General features: G+C 49.0%; 2 protein-coding genes across 4 annotated transcripts in view; one reads left to right on the top strand and one right to left on the bottom strand.

The window, feature by feature from the left end:
- Ubn1 (ubinuclein 1) overlaps positions 1 to 2,547 on the top strand; it is a 33,596-nt gene extending 31,049 nt beyond the window's left edge. For both annotated transcript variants that reach the window (XM_055604546.1, XM_055604545.1), the window contains one exon: positions 315 to 2,547. In XM_055604546.1, coding sequence (XP_055460521.1) covers positions 315 to 364 — 50 coding nt within the window. In that variant the 3' untranslated portion in view covers positions 365 to 2,547. The remainder of the gene's footprint in view (positions 1 to 314) is intronic.
- Positions 2,548 to 2,693: 146 nt separating this feature from the next.
- Ppl (periplakin) overlaps positions 2,694 to 19,092 on the bottom strand; it is a 47,354-nt gene continuing 30,955 nt past the window's right edge. Inside the window, exons 10-22 of one of the 2 annotated variants that reach the window (XM_055604738.1) lie at positions 17,925 to 18,047; positions 17,653 to 17,799; positions 16,698 to 16,849; positions 15,651 to 15,748; positions 15,300 to 15,457; positions 13,248 to 13,426; positions 13,024 to 13,162; positions 12,161 to 12,354; positions 10,101 to 10,251; positions 9,069 to 9,152; positions 8,065 to 8,181; positions 7,603 to 7,695; positions 2,694 to 6,187 (exon numbers count right to left, since the gene is read on the bottom strand). In XM_055604738.1, coding sequence (XP_055460713.1) covers positions 3,527 to 6,187; positions 7,603 to 7,695; positions 8,065 to 8,181; positions 9,069 to 9,152; positions 10,101 to 10,251; positions 12,161 to 12,354; positions 13,024 to 13,162; positions 13,248 to 13,426; positions 15,300 to 15,457; positions 15,651 to 15,748; positions 16,698 to 16,849; positions 17,653 to 17,799; positions 17,925 to 18,047 — 4,296 coding nt within the window. In that variant the 3' untranslated portion in view covers positions 2,694 to 3,526. Of the gene's footprint in view, positions 6,191 to 7,602; positions 7,696 to 8,064; positions 8,182 to 9,068; positions 9,153 to 10,100; positions 10,252 to 12,160; positions 12,355 to 13,023; positions 13,163 to 13,247; positions 13,427 to 15,299; positions 15,458 to 15,650; positions 15,749 to 16,697; positions 16,850 to 17,652; positions 17,800 to 17,924; positions 18,048 to 19,092 lie in introns of both variants that reach the window. The other variant, XM_055604737.1, reaches the window with a different exon arrangement.

Genomic DNA, 19,092 nt, shown 5'->3' with positions numbered 1-19,092 from the left:
AAACCTTTGCCTCTGTCCCTCTGGTACCGGAGTACATTTTGATGGCAAAAAAAAATGAACATTGTATAGATTCTGGGTGGTTATCAAGCCTTGCAATGGCCCTTGTCATGTTGCAGAGTGCCTGATAGTGCTCAGTGGCCTCCTGCTTGAACAGTGCTAGTGCTCATGCATGATGTAGGATGCTGCAAGTTGCAAAGCACACACCTGCTGTTTGGGGACATTTGTTTTTTATGTTCCCTATGAAGTTTGTTTATGCTGTCCTAAAAGAATTGGAGCACTTAAAGAATGTTCTGTTTTTGCTTATTCTTTTCCAGATGCTTCACAGCTTCATGGGAAAGGGCCTGTTGTACCAAGAAAATTGTGACCAGTTTGGAGGATGGAATGGAGTGACGTAGGTCTAGGAGGAAGCCCAACATGTAGGTCTCAGATAACAGACATTTGCTATGCTCTTCCTGCCCACTGCTTCTCTTCTGGAGCAGGCACGAGTTTAAAATGGAGTACTTCTTAGCACTTCTGATGGGCCTCCAACCAAGGGGCAGCTTTGGCTGCTTACAAAGCACTTACTGACTTGGTGCTCTGGGCCTCGTGGCTTTGTCGCTGGACGACATCAAGGGGCAGCTCTGGGCTGAGGAGTGTGCCTAGACTGTGTTGGAAAGCACAGTGTTCATGAGCTCCTGTGGCAGATCTGTTGGCTGCTGGGCTCTAGATCTGCCTAACTCCTGCCATTTGGTGTGAGTATCTCAGCTCCCTACAGGCCAGGGACTCCTTCTGGCCACAGTAGAATCCCTGGATGGTTGTGATTCCATCCCATCCTCAGGCTGTATGCTCAAGAGGCAAGACCCAGGCCAGAGCCACATGGGGGAGACCTTGCAAAATATTAAGAACACTTAATGTGTGCTCATTGTAGGGGCCAGTTTCTCCTCAGAACATGACAGTGAAGCTCTTATAGAGAAAAAGATCTTAGATTCAACAATCGTGGTAGGATTTTTAAAGACACCTATCTTGGGCTGTTTTCATCATTACCATTGAATGCTTTGGAAAGAATGGGACTGCTCTTCACACATCACATTATAGGAAGTCTTAATTCCAGTGCCTTTTTGGTGGAGCAGACTTTGACAACTTGCATCTATCCATTCAGCCCACTGAGTGGATCTGAGATGAAGATCTTTTTTTAAAGCTAGTCTGTATTTAAGACAGTTTTATTTAATTGGGTTTTTTATGACTGCACACCATAACCTGTGCAGTCCTGACTTGAAAGTCGTCTGAGCCCCCAAATCCCGGGTTCCTGTGGAGCTGTAGCTCTGTTTTGTTTTCTAGAGTTGATGCAGGTGGTCTGCAAGGGAGCCCCTCAGCCCTCTGTGTCTGAGAGCCCAGGGCTTCCAAGCCACAGGTAGACATTCCACTTTGTCTTATTCTTAGAAATCTCTCTCTGGCAGAGCCGCAGGACAGGCCTCTCTGAAGCATCTGCCATGGAGAACAGGGCTGGGGTGCTGGTGCTCTCTGGACAGTGGGCTTCTGTGTGGTCTTAGGGGGGAATGTGCAGAGGGTCTAGAGAGAGGACAAAGATAGTGACTGCAAAACTTCCATCACTAGGCTACCACACTCATCCAGTGGCTATTTCATGTGGACTTGGAGGGCCCTTGCCTATCCTGTAAGTGTGCCACACAGTGGATCTGGCTGACTGCCCAGCCAGACAGCATTTGGGGAGGTGATCAGCACTCTCAGTATGCACCCTAGGTGAGTCAGGTGTGCTTTGGTTCCTGCCTCAAGGGTATGGAGCTCTGTAGCTCTCCATTCCTGTGGAGGTAGTCACCTTTCCACCTTACTGGGAGAAAAACCTTTGTCAGCTCATTGGTCCAGCCTCTGCTCTGACTCCTTCTGTATGGAAGAACCAATTGTTTTCCCATTGGGCCATGTGGATTCCTTATCCTTTTATTACATATATTTTTTTGCAACTTGGATTTCCAGTTTGTTTACAGAATAGTCTTAGGTAGTAGCAAAAAGAGCCAAAGAAGAGATTTGTATAGCTGAGCTCTAAGCCGAGCTGAGGCCGCCAGCAAAGCTGAGCAGTGGGAACTCTCCAGGCTCCTCTGCCCGTCAAACAACGGGCCCCAGCACCCCACCCCTTTGGTGCTCCCTCCTTCCCATGTGCCACTGCGTGTGCAGCTAGAGCAGGATGCCCTCATCTTTAGGAATCTAGCGATGCCTCTTGCCTCAGGGAAACGTTTCTTTGATGGGGAGTTTATGAGATTTCTTTTCCTTGTTTATGCTTTATTTGTGGTAATGAAAGAGTGAATGACTTACAGACATGGCCAGGGAGAACTTCGGCCTGGCTGCAGCAGAGGGTGGGGGTGGAGCGCGCTCAGTGGGATGCAAGGGTTTCTCTGGTGGGTGCAAGGCTCTGAGCACTTAACCAGGCGTGGCCGTTTCTTAGGTGTGAGAGGGGCTGTGGCTTTTGTGCCGCAACTATGTTGGTGTTAGGGGGTGGTATGGAAATTGTTAATCTTGTATAAAGCAACTCAATAAATTGTTTTGAGGTTTCCAAAACATCTTTCCTCATTTTTTCATTGCTATTGTATTTGCAAGTGATTCTTCCGTGCATAGGAACCCTGGTGTGCATGGAATGCCCATTGTGGCTGAGAGCCAAAGATCAGCCTCATGTGTAAAGTAATCATACTTGCTGTGAGTTAGAATCAAGCCACCAGATTTTTATTTTCATGCCATAAATAAAGTTCCCTATAACTTCCCATTTTCTTATATAATACATGAGATACAGAGAAGCAGAAATTCATTTGGTGAACAGTCAATCAACTTTTGTATATCGAAATGCCAATGACATAATGAGGAGGACTTTAAGGCACTGAAAGTAAAGCTAGCACACCATCAGTTACTAAGATCCTTGCATTTCAGAACTAGAAAACAGTCGTTGGTGCCTGACTTTCTGGCACATCCTGGCTAGCTATTCTAGCACCAAGAGCCAGGCTTTGCAGATTCTGGACATATTTTCCAGTCTGTTTCATGAGAACAATCACTATTGAGCAGGTACTTGCTGATAGTTCGATCCCAGAAAGAAAACTGGAATGGTGAGAAGGAAGATCAGCAGCCCTAACTGCCCAGTCTTTTGATGGGTAGAAAGAGGAAGAAAGGAGGCCTTCTGCCCTCACTGGCAACTTGTGATGTGCTAAAGCCCATGATATCTTGGTTAAGTATGTCCGCAATATTTTCTTGTGCTGTAGTTTCCAGTTGTTGCATTGTTGATGGGAACATGTAGGAAGGGAGAGAAGACACCAAGGTTATTAAATCATCAGAGATGGGAGCAGGTCACTCAACCAGACTGAATGAGGCTGAGCTGAGAGATGCCTACCCAGCTGGTGTCCATGCTGTTACTACAATAGCTGCACTTAGGCAGTCTGATACATTGTGGTAGAACACTTAACGCAGAAGGGAGCAGAGACACCCAGGGGGTTGCTGAGAAGGAATAAGCCAGCCAGCCACCTCCAGAAAAAGCCAGGCAGAAGGGCTGGGCCTACTTCTGCCCAGACACCAAGACTGCCAGTTCCTGAATGGACATATCTTTATTGACGTAGCGGTCATATTGCGCAGGGGTTAGCCTGCCACTTCGCAGAGCGTCCTCAATAGAGAATTTCTTGCCAGACTTCCTGTCATGGATCACCGAAGACTCCCCATTAGGACCTTTCACTGATATCTCCTCCCAGTCACACTCCTGGCTTCTGAGCTTCACAAACATGTTCCAGTCGATGAGCCCAGCCCGGTGGGCCTCCTCTGGGGATAGCTCACGACCTGTGTCAGGATCAATAACCACTATGGAGCGCCTCAAGTGGTTCTCCCTCTGCTCTCTCTTGACAGCCACAGAGCCTAGGCGCCTCTGCAGTTCATCGATCTCCAGATCCTTGTCCTTGGACATTTTCTTGAGGTCATCCAGTTCCTTCTCTAGAGACCATAGCCTAGAGTTGAGGTGGCTTCCGGAGTCCACTGTAGTAATGGTCCTCAGATCTCGAGTTTCTGTTGCTGCCATCTCAATCTCTGACTGCAGTCTCCGGGTCTCTAGCTGCAGGTTTTGCCGCTCTAGCTGTAGCTTATGGTTTTCTTCTCTCAGGATATCCAGTTCCTTGGATGACTTGGAATTGTAGAATTCTAGCTCAGATAACTTGGCTTCCAGCCGGGTCACCTCTGCATCTAGCTCCCTCTTGCTTCGACTCTCCTCTTCCAGGCTCTTCTTGAGTCGCTGGATCTCTTGCTCAGTGTCACCCTTTTCCACCTGGACACTCTCAGAGAAGACCACCTTTTCTTTGATCTCTGTCTTCTCCAGAGCAGCCAACTTTCGACGCAGGGGCTCAAGTTCACCCTCCAGTAGCTGCCTCCGGTGCCTCTCTTCCTCTAGCTGGGCTCGGAGCAGGGCATGCTCCCTAGTCTGCTGTGGGTCCTGCTGCAGCACCACCTTCTGTGTGTGAGTCACCTTCTCACCAGTCTTGGCCTCCTCCTGCTCCAGTGCAGCTAGTCGCTGCTGCAGCCTCTGCACTTCCACCTCAGCTGCCCTACGCGCCTGCCGCTCACGATCCAGCTCCTCCAGCTGCCTCTCCAGTTCTGCTCGTCGGTGCTGTAGCCGCCGCAGCTCCACACGCAGTTTGTCAATCTGCCGCAGCTCGGCATCAATGCTGTTGGTAAAGGCAGTCACCTCAGCTCGCAAGTCTGGCTCATCTTCATACTGCACCACCTCCTGGCGTACAACCCTTTCCTTTCCCTGTGCCAGCTCTTCCTCCTTTTGTCGGATCTTCTCTTCCTGGGATGCCCGCTCCCCTTCTAGGTCCACATGTTTCTTCTGTTCTTCCAACAGCTGTACACGCAGAGACTCTACCTCCTTCTTGGTTTGGGGGTCTTCCTGGAACTGCAGGATCTCCTGGACCACCTCCCTAGTCTGCACCTGTGGCTTAGTGTCTTTCAGGGCCTGGATCTCCTGCTTCAGCTGGTAGATCTCCAGGTCACATCTTTCTATTAGCCTGGTCTTGTCCATGATCTCCTCCCTGAGCCGCTGGAGCTCCTGCTCTGTTTCTGGGTCGGTTGTGTATTTAATGACCTCTTTGGTCACCTCTTTGACTTCTACCTGTGGCCCACGCTTCCTTAGGGCTTCCAGCTCACTCTGGTAGCTCTTCAACTGTTCCTCAGCACCCCTGAATTTACGCTCCTGCTCTACCAGCTCCAGGCGGAGGTTGGCCACTTCACTCTCTGCCTTGGGATCTGGCCGCACAATCTCCCGGACCTTCTCCTGTACTACCACCTTGGCATTTTCCTCTTCCAGGGCCCATATCTTTCTGAGAAGCTCTGTCTTCACCCGCTGGCCGGTGCGTGCCTTGGCAGCCTCATCCTCATACTGGCGGGTAAGATCATTGACCTCCCTCTCTGTGGCTGCATCTTTCTCTACCTTGAGCACCTCCTTGACAGTGATCTTGCCTTCTGCCATGGCCCGTTCTTTCTCCAGTCTCCTGAGCTTGGCCTGCAGGAAACTCAGCTCCTCTTCTTGCTTCTCCCTGAGAGAGCCCTCCTGCTGGTGTTTCTCCTGAAGCCTTCGGTATTCTGCCTCCAGCTGAGGGTCATTCTGAAGCTTTACCACCTCTCTCTCTGTGACCTTCTCTTGCACCCTGCTTTTCTCAGCAGCCAGGGCTGCCACACGCTGCTGGAGGAGGAGCACTTCAGCCTCTCGGGCACCTTTCTGTCGCCGCATTGCCTCCAGCTCCTCCCGAAGCTGCAGGACCTCATCCTCTTGGGCTCTGTCTGGCTCAATACGCAACACCTCCTTGACCACATACTCCTGTCCCCCTTCCCTGGTTTCCTGCTCTAGGGCCTGCAGTCTAAGCTGCAGTGCTCCCAGCTCCTCCTGCAATAGCTGGTTCTTGTGCTGTTCCTCAGCCAGGGTCTGCTGCAACTGCTGGAAGCTCTCCTCCAGAGTGGGGTCTGGCACTTTCTTCAGCACCTCCTTCCTCACCAGTGACTCCTGAGGCCCGTGGTCCTTCAGGCTCTGAATTTCCTCCTGGGCACTCTTGACCTCATTTTCCAGCTGCTGCCTTCGCTCCATCTCCTCCTCCAGTTCCTTCTTAATTTTCCATGTTTCCTCCATGCTGGAGCCCATCTTTCCCCCTTGCAGTGTCTCATGGGTCACTCCTGCTTCTGGCTGCTGTGGCACAAAAGACAATGAATGCATGGTTAGACACAGGTCTGCTCACCTAGAATTGGTTGGGCTAATTGACCTATGATCTTCTGGGGCCTCAACTAGTATTCTATGGTTACTTAGGCTTTTAAAAGAATAAGGCAAAATGTTTTGTAGGCACAAAGGAATCTGAGGTGACACCAGTCTGCCCTGTCCCTAGGGGATGTCTGTTGTCCTTTGAGACATTTTCTATCTCTATTTTTAGTGAGCCTCACGTTTACTTTTTCTATGCAAAAAGTCTGTTCTGCAATTACCGACTGGGGGGGCAGAGTACCATCTTGGCTCAGGAGGTGCTACATTATTGTTTAACAGCATTGTATCTACTGTGTGGAACAGTTAAAACCAGTGCATTGCTGAGGAGTGTCAGTTGCTTCTAATTTCTTGATATGTCAGATAATACATAATAATAAATGTCACCGAGTCCTAAAAAGTAACTTTAGAGGCTGGAAAAACTCCTTGCAAGCATGAGGACTTGTTCTGTCCCCAGCACTGATGCAAAAGTGCTAGATTTGGTGCTCTAATGTGTGTGCACTTATAATCCCAGCACCAGGGAGGTAGAAACTGGAAGCTTCCTGGGGCTTTGCTAGCCAGCCAGCCTAGCCTAATTGGTAAACTCCTGGCGAATAAAAAAGCTTGTCTCAAAAGAAGTAGATAGCATTCCTTAGGATGATACTTTGGTTGTCCTTTGCCCTCCACACATGTGAGCAGGTACATGCACCAGCACATATATGAATTCACATATACAAACACAAACATGCCATTCAAAAATAACTCTGGAGCCAGATAGTGGTGGCACACACTTTTAATCCCAGCACTGGGGAAACAGAGGCAGGCCAGTTTCTGTGTGCTTGAGGTCAGCCTGGTCTACAGAGTTCCAAGACAGCCAGAGCTACAAACAGAAACCTGTCTCAAAAAACAACAACAAAAGCAAACAAACAAAATCTCCAGAACTCTGCGGTCTGGAGAGATGGCTGAGCACTTGTTGTTCTTATAGAGGACACAGGTTTAATTCCCAGAACCTACATTGTGGCTTACAACCGTCTTAAACTCTAGTTCTAGGGGATGCGGTGCCTTCTTTTGAAGGCACCAGTCATGTGTGATGCACAAACATACAGACATACTTACATACATACACATCGGTAAAACACATTAAAAAATTAAAAACCTTTGCTAGGTCATCAGCAGACATCTTTTGAATTGGTATGGAAGTTATCCCATGCTAGTGGAGGAGGTTGGTCCAGGCTAGCATTTGCAATGGTCCCTTTCAGAAGTGTCAACAGAGGACACTCTTCATTCACAGGTTGTGTCTCTGCGGCAGAGGAGTGTTTGATTTCTCATCTTGTAGAACAATTTGAAGTAGTATTTCTAAGATGGATTACCTGTCTCAAGAGATTCAGTGCAAACTCCAAGTTCTGTAGCCTCTGTCTGTTGATGGCATTAACCTCTGTGAACTTGGCAGCAAGAACAGCTTCCTACGGAGAAATTTTAGGTTAGCAGTTAGCAGAGAAGCCAAACAGGCAAGGATTAAAACAGTGAGAGCACTTGGACCCAATCTGTGAAAGGCCTGGCAGGTGGGGAAAGGGGTACTTCTTGCCCAATCCTACCCATAGCTCCACCCGTTGGTGGAAAGGTAGTCAGATGATTCAGGTTGAGTCTTGGTCCATGACCCTTGAGCATGGTGGGAGGTCCCCATGTGTCTGGTATTGGGCCAGAACCCCTACCAGCCTGCCTCTTAGGCATATTAATAACACTGCCCCAAAGCAACTTCTTTCTCCGCTTCCAGTTGTATCCCAGAGGCCTGCATCCAGAGAGCCCCTGGCAGTCTGCACTTAACAGCTCACCTCTTCCTTCACTTTGGCAGCAGGAGATTGCAGCTTGGCTCTCTTGTTCATATGGCTGTTCCGTCCATTCTCTAGGTCCAGCAGGGACCTTAGCTTCTCTGCTTCAAGCTCATAGTCCTGAGTAAAAGGAAGACATTGCAGTAGCCAGCTAAGGACAACCAAGAAGAAGCTGCAATGATTTATGCTCCCCCCCAAGGACTCTGACCTGCCCTTGGCTAGGACATGGTTTAACATTCTTGCACATCTTTCTCGAATCTGTACCTGAACTGGCTGCCAGGAGGTCCCGAGAGCTACTAAGACAGTGAAAGTAAATTACTACCTCACTCAGCGACTGACATATAAGAAAATGTAACTGCAATTCCCCACTACTTCAGAGACACAAACTGAATGACTGACTCTTCAGACCTTCCAACAGTCCCAGAGGCCAGATGCTGTTTCCTTAGTGAACACCGCATCCTAAGCCTTTCTCCCTTTCTCCAATAGAGACCTTGACATTTCCCATCAAGTAGATGTTTGATCATTCACACAGATATTCCTGAATAAGGCTTTGCTAGCTTGTTTTCTTGTTATAAATAGAGCTGCTGCACAATTTGTTTGATGTACAAGAATTATTCTTTCACTTTGCTTTGTTTCTCTTTAGAGTAAATACTCCCAAAGAGTTCACTGTTTTAAAGAGTATAACTCTTTGATGATATTGGCTGTCTGGTGCCATATTGTTTTGTTAAAGGGCTGGACCTGCACATGACTATTAGCCATTTCCTCAGTAACCTACCCAGATTCCTCTGAAACACTTCTTGTTTGTTTGAGACAGGGTTTCTTTGTGTAATAAGCTCTGGCTGTCCTGGACTTGCTTTGTAGACCAGACTGGCCTCTTAACTCACAGAGATCCGCCTGCCTCTTTTTCCCTGAGTGCTGGGATTATCGGCATGCCACCGCACCTGGCTTCCTTTGCAACTCTTACTGCAAAGCCCCTCCTGTGTGCTCTAACAGAGTTCATGACTCACCTTCACAGCTTGCTGGTACTGCTGGGAATCTGCATAGACCTTCTGCACCTCTTGTTCCCTGCTTGCTATTTCATCAAGCAAGTTCTGTAAAACAGATACCGAAACCAAAACTGAACTACACACACAAACCCACCAAAAGTCTGAGTCCTTAGACCCTAAAGTCAACATGTTGTAGCTCAAAGTGTAATAGGCGGCTTTCTTGTATACATTCGTTCACCACAGAGGGCAATGCGAAGGCCTGGGGCCAGGTCCAGGAAGGTGGTTATCTGTGCCAGGAAACAGGTGTTTACTGTGTGCTCTGAAACGCCAGGCCCTGCTCTGACAGAGCATGTACTCCTCCAGTAAGCTTGTGAGCCAAGTGTGAGGAACTTGTTTGAGGATGGAAGCCCAGGAAAGAACAGCAAGTTGAATGTCAGCCACTGGGTCTCTGTCTCCTGTTTACCGCTATGTGTACATGTGGAGGCTAGTGGTCAACATCATACATCTTCCTCTACTGAGCGCCACTTACTTTTTGAGACATGATCTCTGAACCCGGAAATCAGTCAGTTATGCCACTTGCCAGCCAATGAATTTCACGGATCCTTTTGTCTCTCTGTCCTCCTTGCTTAGTGCTAGGATCATAGGCACACTTAGCTATGTCTAGTTTTTTAGATAGGTTCTGGATATAAAATTGAGGTCCTCATGTTTGCATGGCAAGCACTTTTCTGACTAAGTCACTTTCTTAACTCCAGCCACTGGATTTCTGAGGTCCTTGTGGCATCTAGGAGGCAGAAAGCCCGACCTTGATAATGGGATCTTTCCAAAAGATCATCAGGCACTATGTAGCCACATGAGTCTATTAGGTCAGGCCCTGTGAAGGGTACTCAATGTGAAAGGATGAATGAGACATGGCATACTTGTGAGGTGATGCTGAAAGCTGTGGCCCCATCCTTTGTCTTGCCCTACTGGCCTTGAGGCCTACTCTTTTAAAAAGGTAGAAAGTGAGAACTAACATCCCAAACATACACTGCAAAGTAGAAGCAGCCATCTTACCTTCTGGTTCTTCAGCTTGGTCTCCATCTGGCTGAGGCTGTCTGTCTCCTGGGGCTCATAGCTGGGAGTCTTTGTCAAGAACTGGAGCACATGGTCATAACCACAGCGGTACTCATTGTAGGCACCCCTGGCACTTTGCAAGCTCTGGGCCCTGAGGGGACAAAGCCAACCAGGTTTTGGCACAGCTGGCAGAAACCTCACTGGTCACTCAGTTTGTGGAGGTACTCTTTTGGTTTGTGTGTATGTGTGTGTGTGGAGGGGGGTGAAGTAGGTCAGATTGGCTGGCCAGCAAGCTCCACAGGGTCTACCTATTTCTACCTTCTCAGCTCTAGGGCCGTAAATCTGTGCTACCATGCCTACCCTTTACACGTGTGCTGGGGATAAAACTTGGGTCCCCATGCTTGTGTGGCAAGGACTATTCTAACTGAAGCTATCTTCCTAGCCACACTGAGTTTTAGAAGACAGTGGAAAAGCCAAATGTAACTGAGTTGGACAAGTTCTGAACAGTCACCAGGAAGAGAATGGTAAAGCAAAGATTACTAATGGGAGGATTAGGAGCTGCATCCTGACAGGGAGAGGGGCGCCCTTGAGTGAAGGAAGGCCACAAAGGAGGCCTTTTCTCCCTTGAGGAGCATCTCTGGGGTGTGGCAAGAGCAGCACTTCCATGGTGTTAAAAGCTTACAGGAGGAGAGGGAAACTACCTTGAAGCAACAACAATTTAAGCTCCCATGTTAAGAAAAGAAAGGAGACTACACATTCAACCCAATGTAATGCACATAAAGGAAGTTAAGGAAAAGGAACAGAACAGAAAGATCTGGAACAGAAATCTCTTCTTTGAAATGATCATAAACCCATCAACTGCAACAGACTTACTAGCAGTATCCACTCCAGCACACAAGCAGAAATGGAGGAGACAACACTGACAGAGCACAGGAAGAAAGATAAGCAACAGCCCACACTGATGCTGCCACATCCACCTGCCCATAGAGGATGTGGGAAGATGGCTGGTGCTAGGGAGGCTCGGAAGCAAGCCTGATCGCCTGGGCTCAGCTCTCCAGGCCCTATGTAAAAGCCAAACATAAGTGTCTGTAACTCCAGTGTTCCTTTAGGGAGATGGAAGAAGTCCAGGAAGTGGGGAGCCAGCTAGCCTGACTCAGCTAGCCCAACTTATACAATGGTGAACTGAGACTCTTTTAAAAAGGTAGAAAGTGAGAACTAACATCCAAAATGATTTTCTGACCTCTGCACATTCCATGGCATGCATATATATATATACACTGACACACAGACACAGATCACACACACACATACACAGTGCTGATGGATTACCTGGGGACAGGTGGCTGATCATTGCACTGAATTTCTCACACTGTGTGTGTCACTTTAATTAAAAAAGAGGAAACTAGCTGGGTATGGTGGTATATGCCCCTAATCCCAGCATTTGGGAGGCAGAGGCAGGTGGATCTCTGTAAGTTCGAGGCCAGCCTGGTCTACAAAGCAAGTCCAGGACAGCCAAGGCTACACAGAGAAACCCTGTCTTGAAAAACAAGAAATAAAACAAATCAAAGAAAGAGGAAAATAGGGCTGGGGAGATGGCTCAGAAGTTAAAAGCTAAATGTTGTGCATACATGAAGACTAGAGTTTGGATCCTTAGAACCTGTGTAACTTCTGGGTGGGCATGTAGCTCAACTGTAATTTCAGCCTTAGAAAGTAGACACAGGATGAGGATAATCAGCACAAGCTGACCAGTGGATCTAACTATATTGGTAAATTCTGGGCTTGACTGGGAAAGCCTGCCTTGGTGAATAAGGTAGAAGAATGATCAAGGATGATTCCTGACACCAGCTTCAGGCCTTCACATGAACCAGTATTTTCACACACATACAAACATAACATGCATATGAACATGCACACACCACATAAACATACACACACACACAGAAAAAAAAGAGAATGGTTCTTGGGTGACACCAGAGCATCCCTGGCCTAGCATGACACCAGCCTAGTGTCTCGCTAAGCCAGGCCCTTGCCACAGCCCACCTGTCTATGGCACCCCTCACCTGCGTTCCACTTGCTGGCTGAGGTTGTTGAAACGTTGGTTGAGCTTGTGTACCTCGGCCTCCTGGCGCTCCAGGTCAGGGCAGTGCTCTTGGAAGTGGCTGGCCAGTGAGTTGGAACACTGCTTGGCCACTTGCAGGTTCTGTTCTACCTCACCCAGGAGGGACTTCTGGGCTTGCAGCTCAGAAGCCATGGCCTGCAAGATGGGAAAATAGACAAGTGAGCTCCTAGGACCCTGGCAATATCACTAGTGCACTGGGGATTCCGGCTTTGGGAGGAGGTTCAGGCCTAGGAGCAGGAAGGATGGCTCAGCCTCCACACTTCCCCAAACTGGGCCACTTTTGCAGTGTTCTATTTCATTACAATAAACAAAGCTCTGAAAAGTCACCTTTGGCAAACTGTTAAAGGGCGGCATGTGTGCCTACCATCCTCTAGCCATGAGGCCCTCACTGAGCCCAATCTCTTTGCTCCAAGGCTGGTCATGAAAAGGAGATAGAGAAGGACTGCTGTAGGTCACTGAGAACCTCAGTGCTCACGAAGGCAAACCTCTGTCAAGGCAAACTGGTGACAGAGGCTGTGGACTTGCCTGGAACCTATAGGCCCAGGCTGCTAATTTTGGTCCTCAGGAACCTCAGAAACCCATGTTTTCTGCAAACCCTCTGTTGTGAAATACTGGCCTTAAAATCTCCTGGGCTTCACAGACCCTAGGAACAGCCAGAAAGATGCCACTGCCTCTGTCTGTAACTCCAAACTTGACACACTAGATACTCCAAACCTCCAGGGCCCTCAGACCCTCATCTAGTGATTGAAGCAGATGTCCTGAGCCCATAGAGAAGACCCCCTGTTTCCCAGCTCCTCGGCTTACCTCCAACTCCTTCCTCTTGCTGTCCAACATGTAGCCACTCTCAGGCATTGTGTCATCCTGAGTCAGCCTGTTCTCGTGCAAGGCCAGCAGCTCTCTGCCTCGCTGCAGACTCTTCTCTAGGCGGTTGGCCACATCCACCCTAAGGACACAGGTCATCATATGTGTAAGTGGCAGGTGGTCCATTGACCCCACCATGACCACCCTGCAGTCCACCTGCCACCTACTTCTCTTGGGCTGCATCTAGCAGCTGGACTAGTCGCTCATATTTCTGGTTGATGTCTTCCACCCGGGTCTTCAGCAATGGTGTGGTGCCACTGCCTGGGAGGGCCTTCACAAAGGCCTCACACTCAGCTGTGCTCTGGGTCTTCTCTGGCTCAATCTGTAGCAGCTCATTGGTAATATTCTGTAGGGATCAAGATTGCCCAGGTCAACCACAGCCCAGCAGCTCTCTTCCCTCAAGGATATGCCCTGCGGTAATGAGAATGGCTGAAAAGGCCCACCTCCCTGGGGTGTCCATCTGGGGCCCAATCACTAGCCTGGCCGTCTGTGGGCTGTTTGTTTGTTTGTCTGTTTTATGTGTGGATGTGCACATACATGCGTGGCTATGTATGCATGTATGGGAAACCAGAGGTCACCCTCAGGTATTCCTTGGGCGCCATCTATGTTGAGTGAGTGAGAAAGGGAGATGGGGTGAAGTGGGTTGATATGAGCAGGCCAGAGGTAAATGTCAGTTCTTTCTATCTGTATCACATCATCTTCTAAGACAGGGATCATAATGAGAACAGTGCTTACTGATTGGTTAGACTTACTGGCGAGTAAACTTCATCCAAAGTCAGATTTACAGACAAATGTAAATGCTGGGGATTTTTTTTTTTTTTTTTTTACCATGGATCTGAACTCAGTTTTTAATGCCTGTGTGTAAGCACTTTATAAATGGAGTCTCCCTTGAACTCCTACTTTGTTGTTTATCTGATTTTGAGACAGGGTCTCTTACTAGGAACTGGGGCTTGTCAATTAGGCTGGCCAGCCTGCAAACCTCACAGACCCTCCTGATCCTGCCTCAGCAGTAGAATTACAAGGGTGTCCCACCAAGCCCAACTTTTAATCCTCATTCTTGCATGTGCATTATGTAAGGAAAATACTTCACTGACTAAACTATTTTCTCAGTCCTGGATTTTTTTTTTAATGGACATTTGGTACAAGCGGACTGTTAAAGACAGTAACTCAACAAGCGGGTAGTCACTGGACATTGGATACCCTGTCCACCCCTCATGGAAGATTCCACGGAATCTTGGGCAACCTGCCGAGCAGACACTGTGATATGCCCATCCCCATGACTTTGAAGAGTTTGGGAAGGGACACTGTGGGGCTCTTCCCCTAACTCCTGTGCCAGGTACCAGAGACCACTGAAATTTTCTAACTTCTCTCTAGGGTGAAGACCTTACCACAAAGAATTGTCAGGCAGAAGGACATGAGAGTAGGTGGTGATGAACAGAGACGTATGTATCTTGCCTAGTAGTTCTAGCAGCTCAAATGAGGACCAGCCCATTTTACTTTATAATGGCCTGGACTTGGCAGTGGTGGTACATTCCTTTAATCCCAGCACTCGGAGGCAGAGGCAGGTGGATCTTTGTGAGTGTGAGACCAGCTTGGTCTGCAGAGCGAGTTCCAGGACACCTAAGGCTACACAGAGAAGCCCTGTCTTGAAAAACCAAAAAGGAGGAGAAAGAAGATGAGGAAGAAGATGAGGAGGAAGAGTAAAAGGAGGGAGAGGAAGAGGAGAGAAGCAAGGAAGGAAGAAGAAAGAAAGAAAAGAAAGGAAGGAAGGAAAGAAGGAAGAAAGAGAAAGAAAGAAAGAAAGAAAGAAAGAAAGAAAGAAAGAAAGAAAGAAAAGAAAGAAAGAAAGAAGAAAGATAGAAACCAACCTTGGTCTGGTTTCAGAAGCCTATCACAGTGCAAACAGAAGTGAACTGAGTCTGTAGTTTCTGCACCCCACCCACATACCTCTTACCCACAGCCTCACTCATCAGGTACCTGTTAGGACCAGTTCCTGCTATTATTATTATTATGGTTGTGACATCAGGCTGAAAATCTACTCAGAAGCAGTGCCAGATCACATCTGGGGGTATGCTTGAGTACCAGGACAGGATTTGGAGCCTGATCCTGGGGTCAGCACCTGCGCCCCAGCTGCCTCCATAATCACCAAGCACCTGCTTCAAATGTCCCAAGACCCCACAGAGGTAGAACCTTGTGCAGGAATCCCAGCCTGGCAATACCTTGAGGTCCTTGGCCCGTTCAGCACTATCCTCTATTGCCCGTCCCTGCTCAAGTGGTGGCCGCAGGATCCCTGTGATAGCCTTTTCCCGTCTGTCCAGGTCACTGGCCACTTTGTCCAAGCCAGCCAGCAGTTGTCGCCCCTGCAGATCAGAGGCATCTGTTGTAGGGAAGACAAATCAGGGTTGACAGTGAGGAACATGAGGCCTTGAAAGCCAGCCAGGACCTTGGGCAGGCCTGGTCTCCCTCTCTCAGCCCTCTAGCGTCTGCCTGTCATCCATGCACACACAGCACAGTCTAGTTCAGCCCCTCCTCTATGTCCCTGACCCCTTTCAGGAAACCGTGGTACCCACCTCCAGGGTTTTCTGTCCTTAGCACCTCATGCCGCTGCTGGAGTGTGTGTTTGCTCCCAGCTGCCTTCTGCCGCACACTCCGGTACTGGCTGCCCAGGCTGTGAAAGCAAGAATGTACCAGGGACCCAGGCCTCATACTCCCCTCCTTCTTGATCCCCAGCCTGGGTTGGACAATAGCCCATTGGAGCCAAGAAGCTCCTTGGCGGGTTTTGAAAAGTCAAAAGTACTACATGGGGCTGACAAGATGGCTCAGTGTGTGAAGGTGCTTGCCACCAAGCTGATGACCTGAGTTTGATCCACAGAACCTACATGGTGGAAAGTCCAACTCCAGCAAGTTGTCCTCTCATCTCTACACAAATGCTGCTGCATGCACACACACCTTCTCCCTGCTAATAAGTAATGTGCTAAAAGTACCATGTGAGCTACTGCAGTGAGGTTTGGAAAGACTGTCTCCTCTCCTCTGCTTTACGCTGCAAGCCCTTTACCTAAAGCCATCTGTCACTAGTGTTCTCTAACGTGTGACCTCTGAGGGGACAGTGCACAGTAGGTGATCGATAAATGGGGGGGGGTGAATAAGTAAAAGCATTCCCTTGAGTCTATTCATGGAGCAAAGAATTCTCAAGTGACTCGCTACTTCAGACTGACATCAAGGAGTCAGGGTCCAGCAAGGCCAACACACAGATCTTAGTAAAATGAAGTGTTAAAAGTGAGTGAAAATAGAGAGGAAGGGTGGGGACCTACTGAGTCTGCAAAATGAGGACCAGAGTCAGTGAAGCAGTACACAGGTGCTGCGGGTGGAATGTCTAAGACTTACAAAGGCCCAGAGGCACTAAGAGAAGATGCTTGCTGTCCTGGCCCTCGGCTAGACATCCAATTTGGCAAGCCAACCTAACCTGCCACTCTTCCTGGAGCCTTTAAGGGAAGCCAGAATGAGAGGTGTATGCCACATCCTACCCTCCATGAAGAGAGAGTGGCCAGGGTTGTACATGGAGGGAGCTGTGGAGCCTAGGTGTGGGCTCACCCTCTTTCCCTCCTTTGTGCCTATACCTGTCAGCAAGAGCCAAGGCCTCGGGGTCGGTGGGGGGAATGATGAAGCAGACGGCTGGGGCAGTCAGCTTCTTCCCAGTGCTGTCTGTCAGCTCCCAGCTCTCCCCATTGTTCTTCTGCAGTGTGTAGCTATAGCCCCGAGAGATCAGGCCCTGGTAGGGACAGACCCAACAGTTAAGATTCACCTCAGGCCTGGGAGTCCAGTCACCTTCTGCCCCATTGCCCTCTAAACTCTTAGACACAGGGAGTCTTAGCTCTTCTCTTACTCAGGCCACAGAGTTAGATGGAGGCAGCACAAAGGGAACAGTCTTGACTCAAGATCCAATCTCTATTTTGCCTTCATTTTTGTTTTTGTGACAAGGTCTCCCATAACCCCCGGCTAGCTTCAAATTTGCTGTGTGGCAGAGAATGCCTTGAACTCCAGATCCTCCTGCCTCCACTCCGAGAGTGCTGAGCTTGCGAGCATATGCCATCACCCGTGCCTGGTTTACACAGTGCAGGGCCTCTTGCATGCTAAACCAGTTCTCTGCTGACTGAGCTACATCCCCAGCTCCTCAGTTGCACTTTGGGGAACCGTCCCTGCACGCTCCTAGTCCAAGCGGCACACTTCTTCTGTATTCCAGTCTCCAACGAACATATGACTAAGGCCTGGCCGATGAGACACTGGCACCACAGGTGGCTTAGAGGTGGCTCTGAACATTACGAGGTGAGCCAATGAGAGGCTTCCCCAGGACTCCAGAGTGGCTACGGTGGTTGAGCTTGTAAGATGAAGACAGGGCAGTGGGAAAGGAAAAGGGTATAGGGGTGCATATATACCTCTAGGAGGAAGGATGACAGGGAATGATGCCTGTGAGAGATGATTGCTTGAGACCTCAGGTCTGCCTGTGCCACCCGTAAGACTTTTGTACTTTTGTGCTTTTGTCCAGGCTGCCTAGGGTTCCAGGGAATGACTGACCTGGTCGCCCTCAAAGTCGCAGAGGGCCTCCACAGGGATGGGCTTGAGCGGTGTCTCACGGCGGTACCTGAGTGGCACAACTTGCTGCCCTCGCCTCTGCAGCCCCCGCACCACATCCTCAAACTTGTCCAGAGCCTTTTCCTGGTCCTGTAAGAGCAGCACAGGGCCAGGTAAGGCCTGATTCTGTGCCCCGGGAGGAGGATGAGGCAGGCACTGGATGGGGTCTGCTCAGGCCCAGGGCAGGGGAGGTCTGGTCCCATGCTGTCACTCACATCCAGCTCCCGCAGCAGCAGCTCTATCTGGTACCGGTCTTTGAAGTCAGGGCTGTATTTCTGGTTCAAGTCTGAATCCACCTTGCGTAGCAGCTCCTGAGCATCCTTCATGTCTTTGTGAAACTGAGGGAGATCAGAGATGAAAAGCTACCACAAGCACCCTGACTTCTGGCTATGGCTCCATGCTCATCCCTGGGTGGGACTGGACCTCCCACTCACCCTAAATTTATGATGTGACCCATTTGGCCTCAGAGGGAAGAAGCTCCCCAACACCTCCTTCTATATTGTATTCTTTTAGATGACAGTAAGTTCAAGCTTTTTCTCGGTGTGCCAGAACATCCTAACAATACAGTCATGTGCTCACCTTCAGCTGTAGCCCCTACATAGGATAGTGACCTTGCAAAAATCTCACCCAGTGAAACTGCCCTGTGTAAGTGTACTTCATGAGTTGCACAAATCACCCAATAATGCATTACTCAGATGCTATCTGTGCTGTTTAGCAGCACCTAACCATACTTTAATTCTAAGCCTTGATGGCTACCTCCTCTTCTTATTCTGGAAAAGTCCCCTCACCCAGTTTTTGGTCCATCAACAATTTTTTTTAAGACAGATTTCTCTATAGTCTTGGCTGTCCTGGATTCACTTTGTAGACTAGGCTGGCCTCAATCTCACAGAGATCCAATTGCTTCTGCCTCCCGAGTGCTGGGATTAAAGGTGTGTGACATCACCACCCAGCTGGTCCACCAACTCTTGACTCATTTATTTTAAGTTATCCGCTGGGCTGAATGCTTGGACTGCTGCCTTGAGTGGGACTTTTGGATCTTTGTGAAATCTCATGTGGCTCAGATATTCCAGCAAGAGTCATGAGGTGTCCCCTGAGTTCAAGTTCCAGTCTTAAGACCCCAGATCAAAGTGTGGTGGCACTGTCACCCTAGCCACTCGGGAGGCTGAGGCAGGAGGATTACAAGTTCAAGTTTGCCACTTAGTAACACAATCTCCAAACAAAAGGTAAAAGGAAGGCTGGGGATATAGCTCAGAGGTGGGGGTCCTTCCCTGGCATGTGTGAGGCCCTGGGTTGGATCCCTAGGATTGGGGAAGTATGAGGAAGACCCTACATTATGACAATTACCTACAGTTCTTATTAGAAACATAATTCCCGTGAAAACAG

The sequence above is a fragment of the Psammomys obesus genome, unplaced genomic scaffold (genome assembly GCF_907164565.1).
Source record: "Psammomys obesus unplaced genomic scaffold, mPsaObe1.curated_primary_1811, whole genome shotgun sequence".
NCBI lineage: Eukaryota > Metazoa > Chordata > Mammalia > Rodentia > Muridae > Psammomys > Psammomys obesus.
Note: the sequence above shows the minus strand (reverse complement) of the source record. Positions and strands in the feature narration are given on the sequence as shown.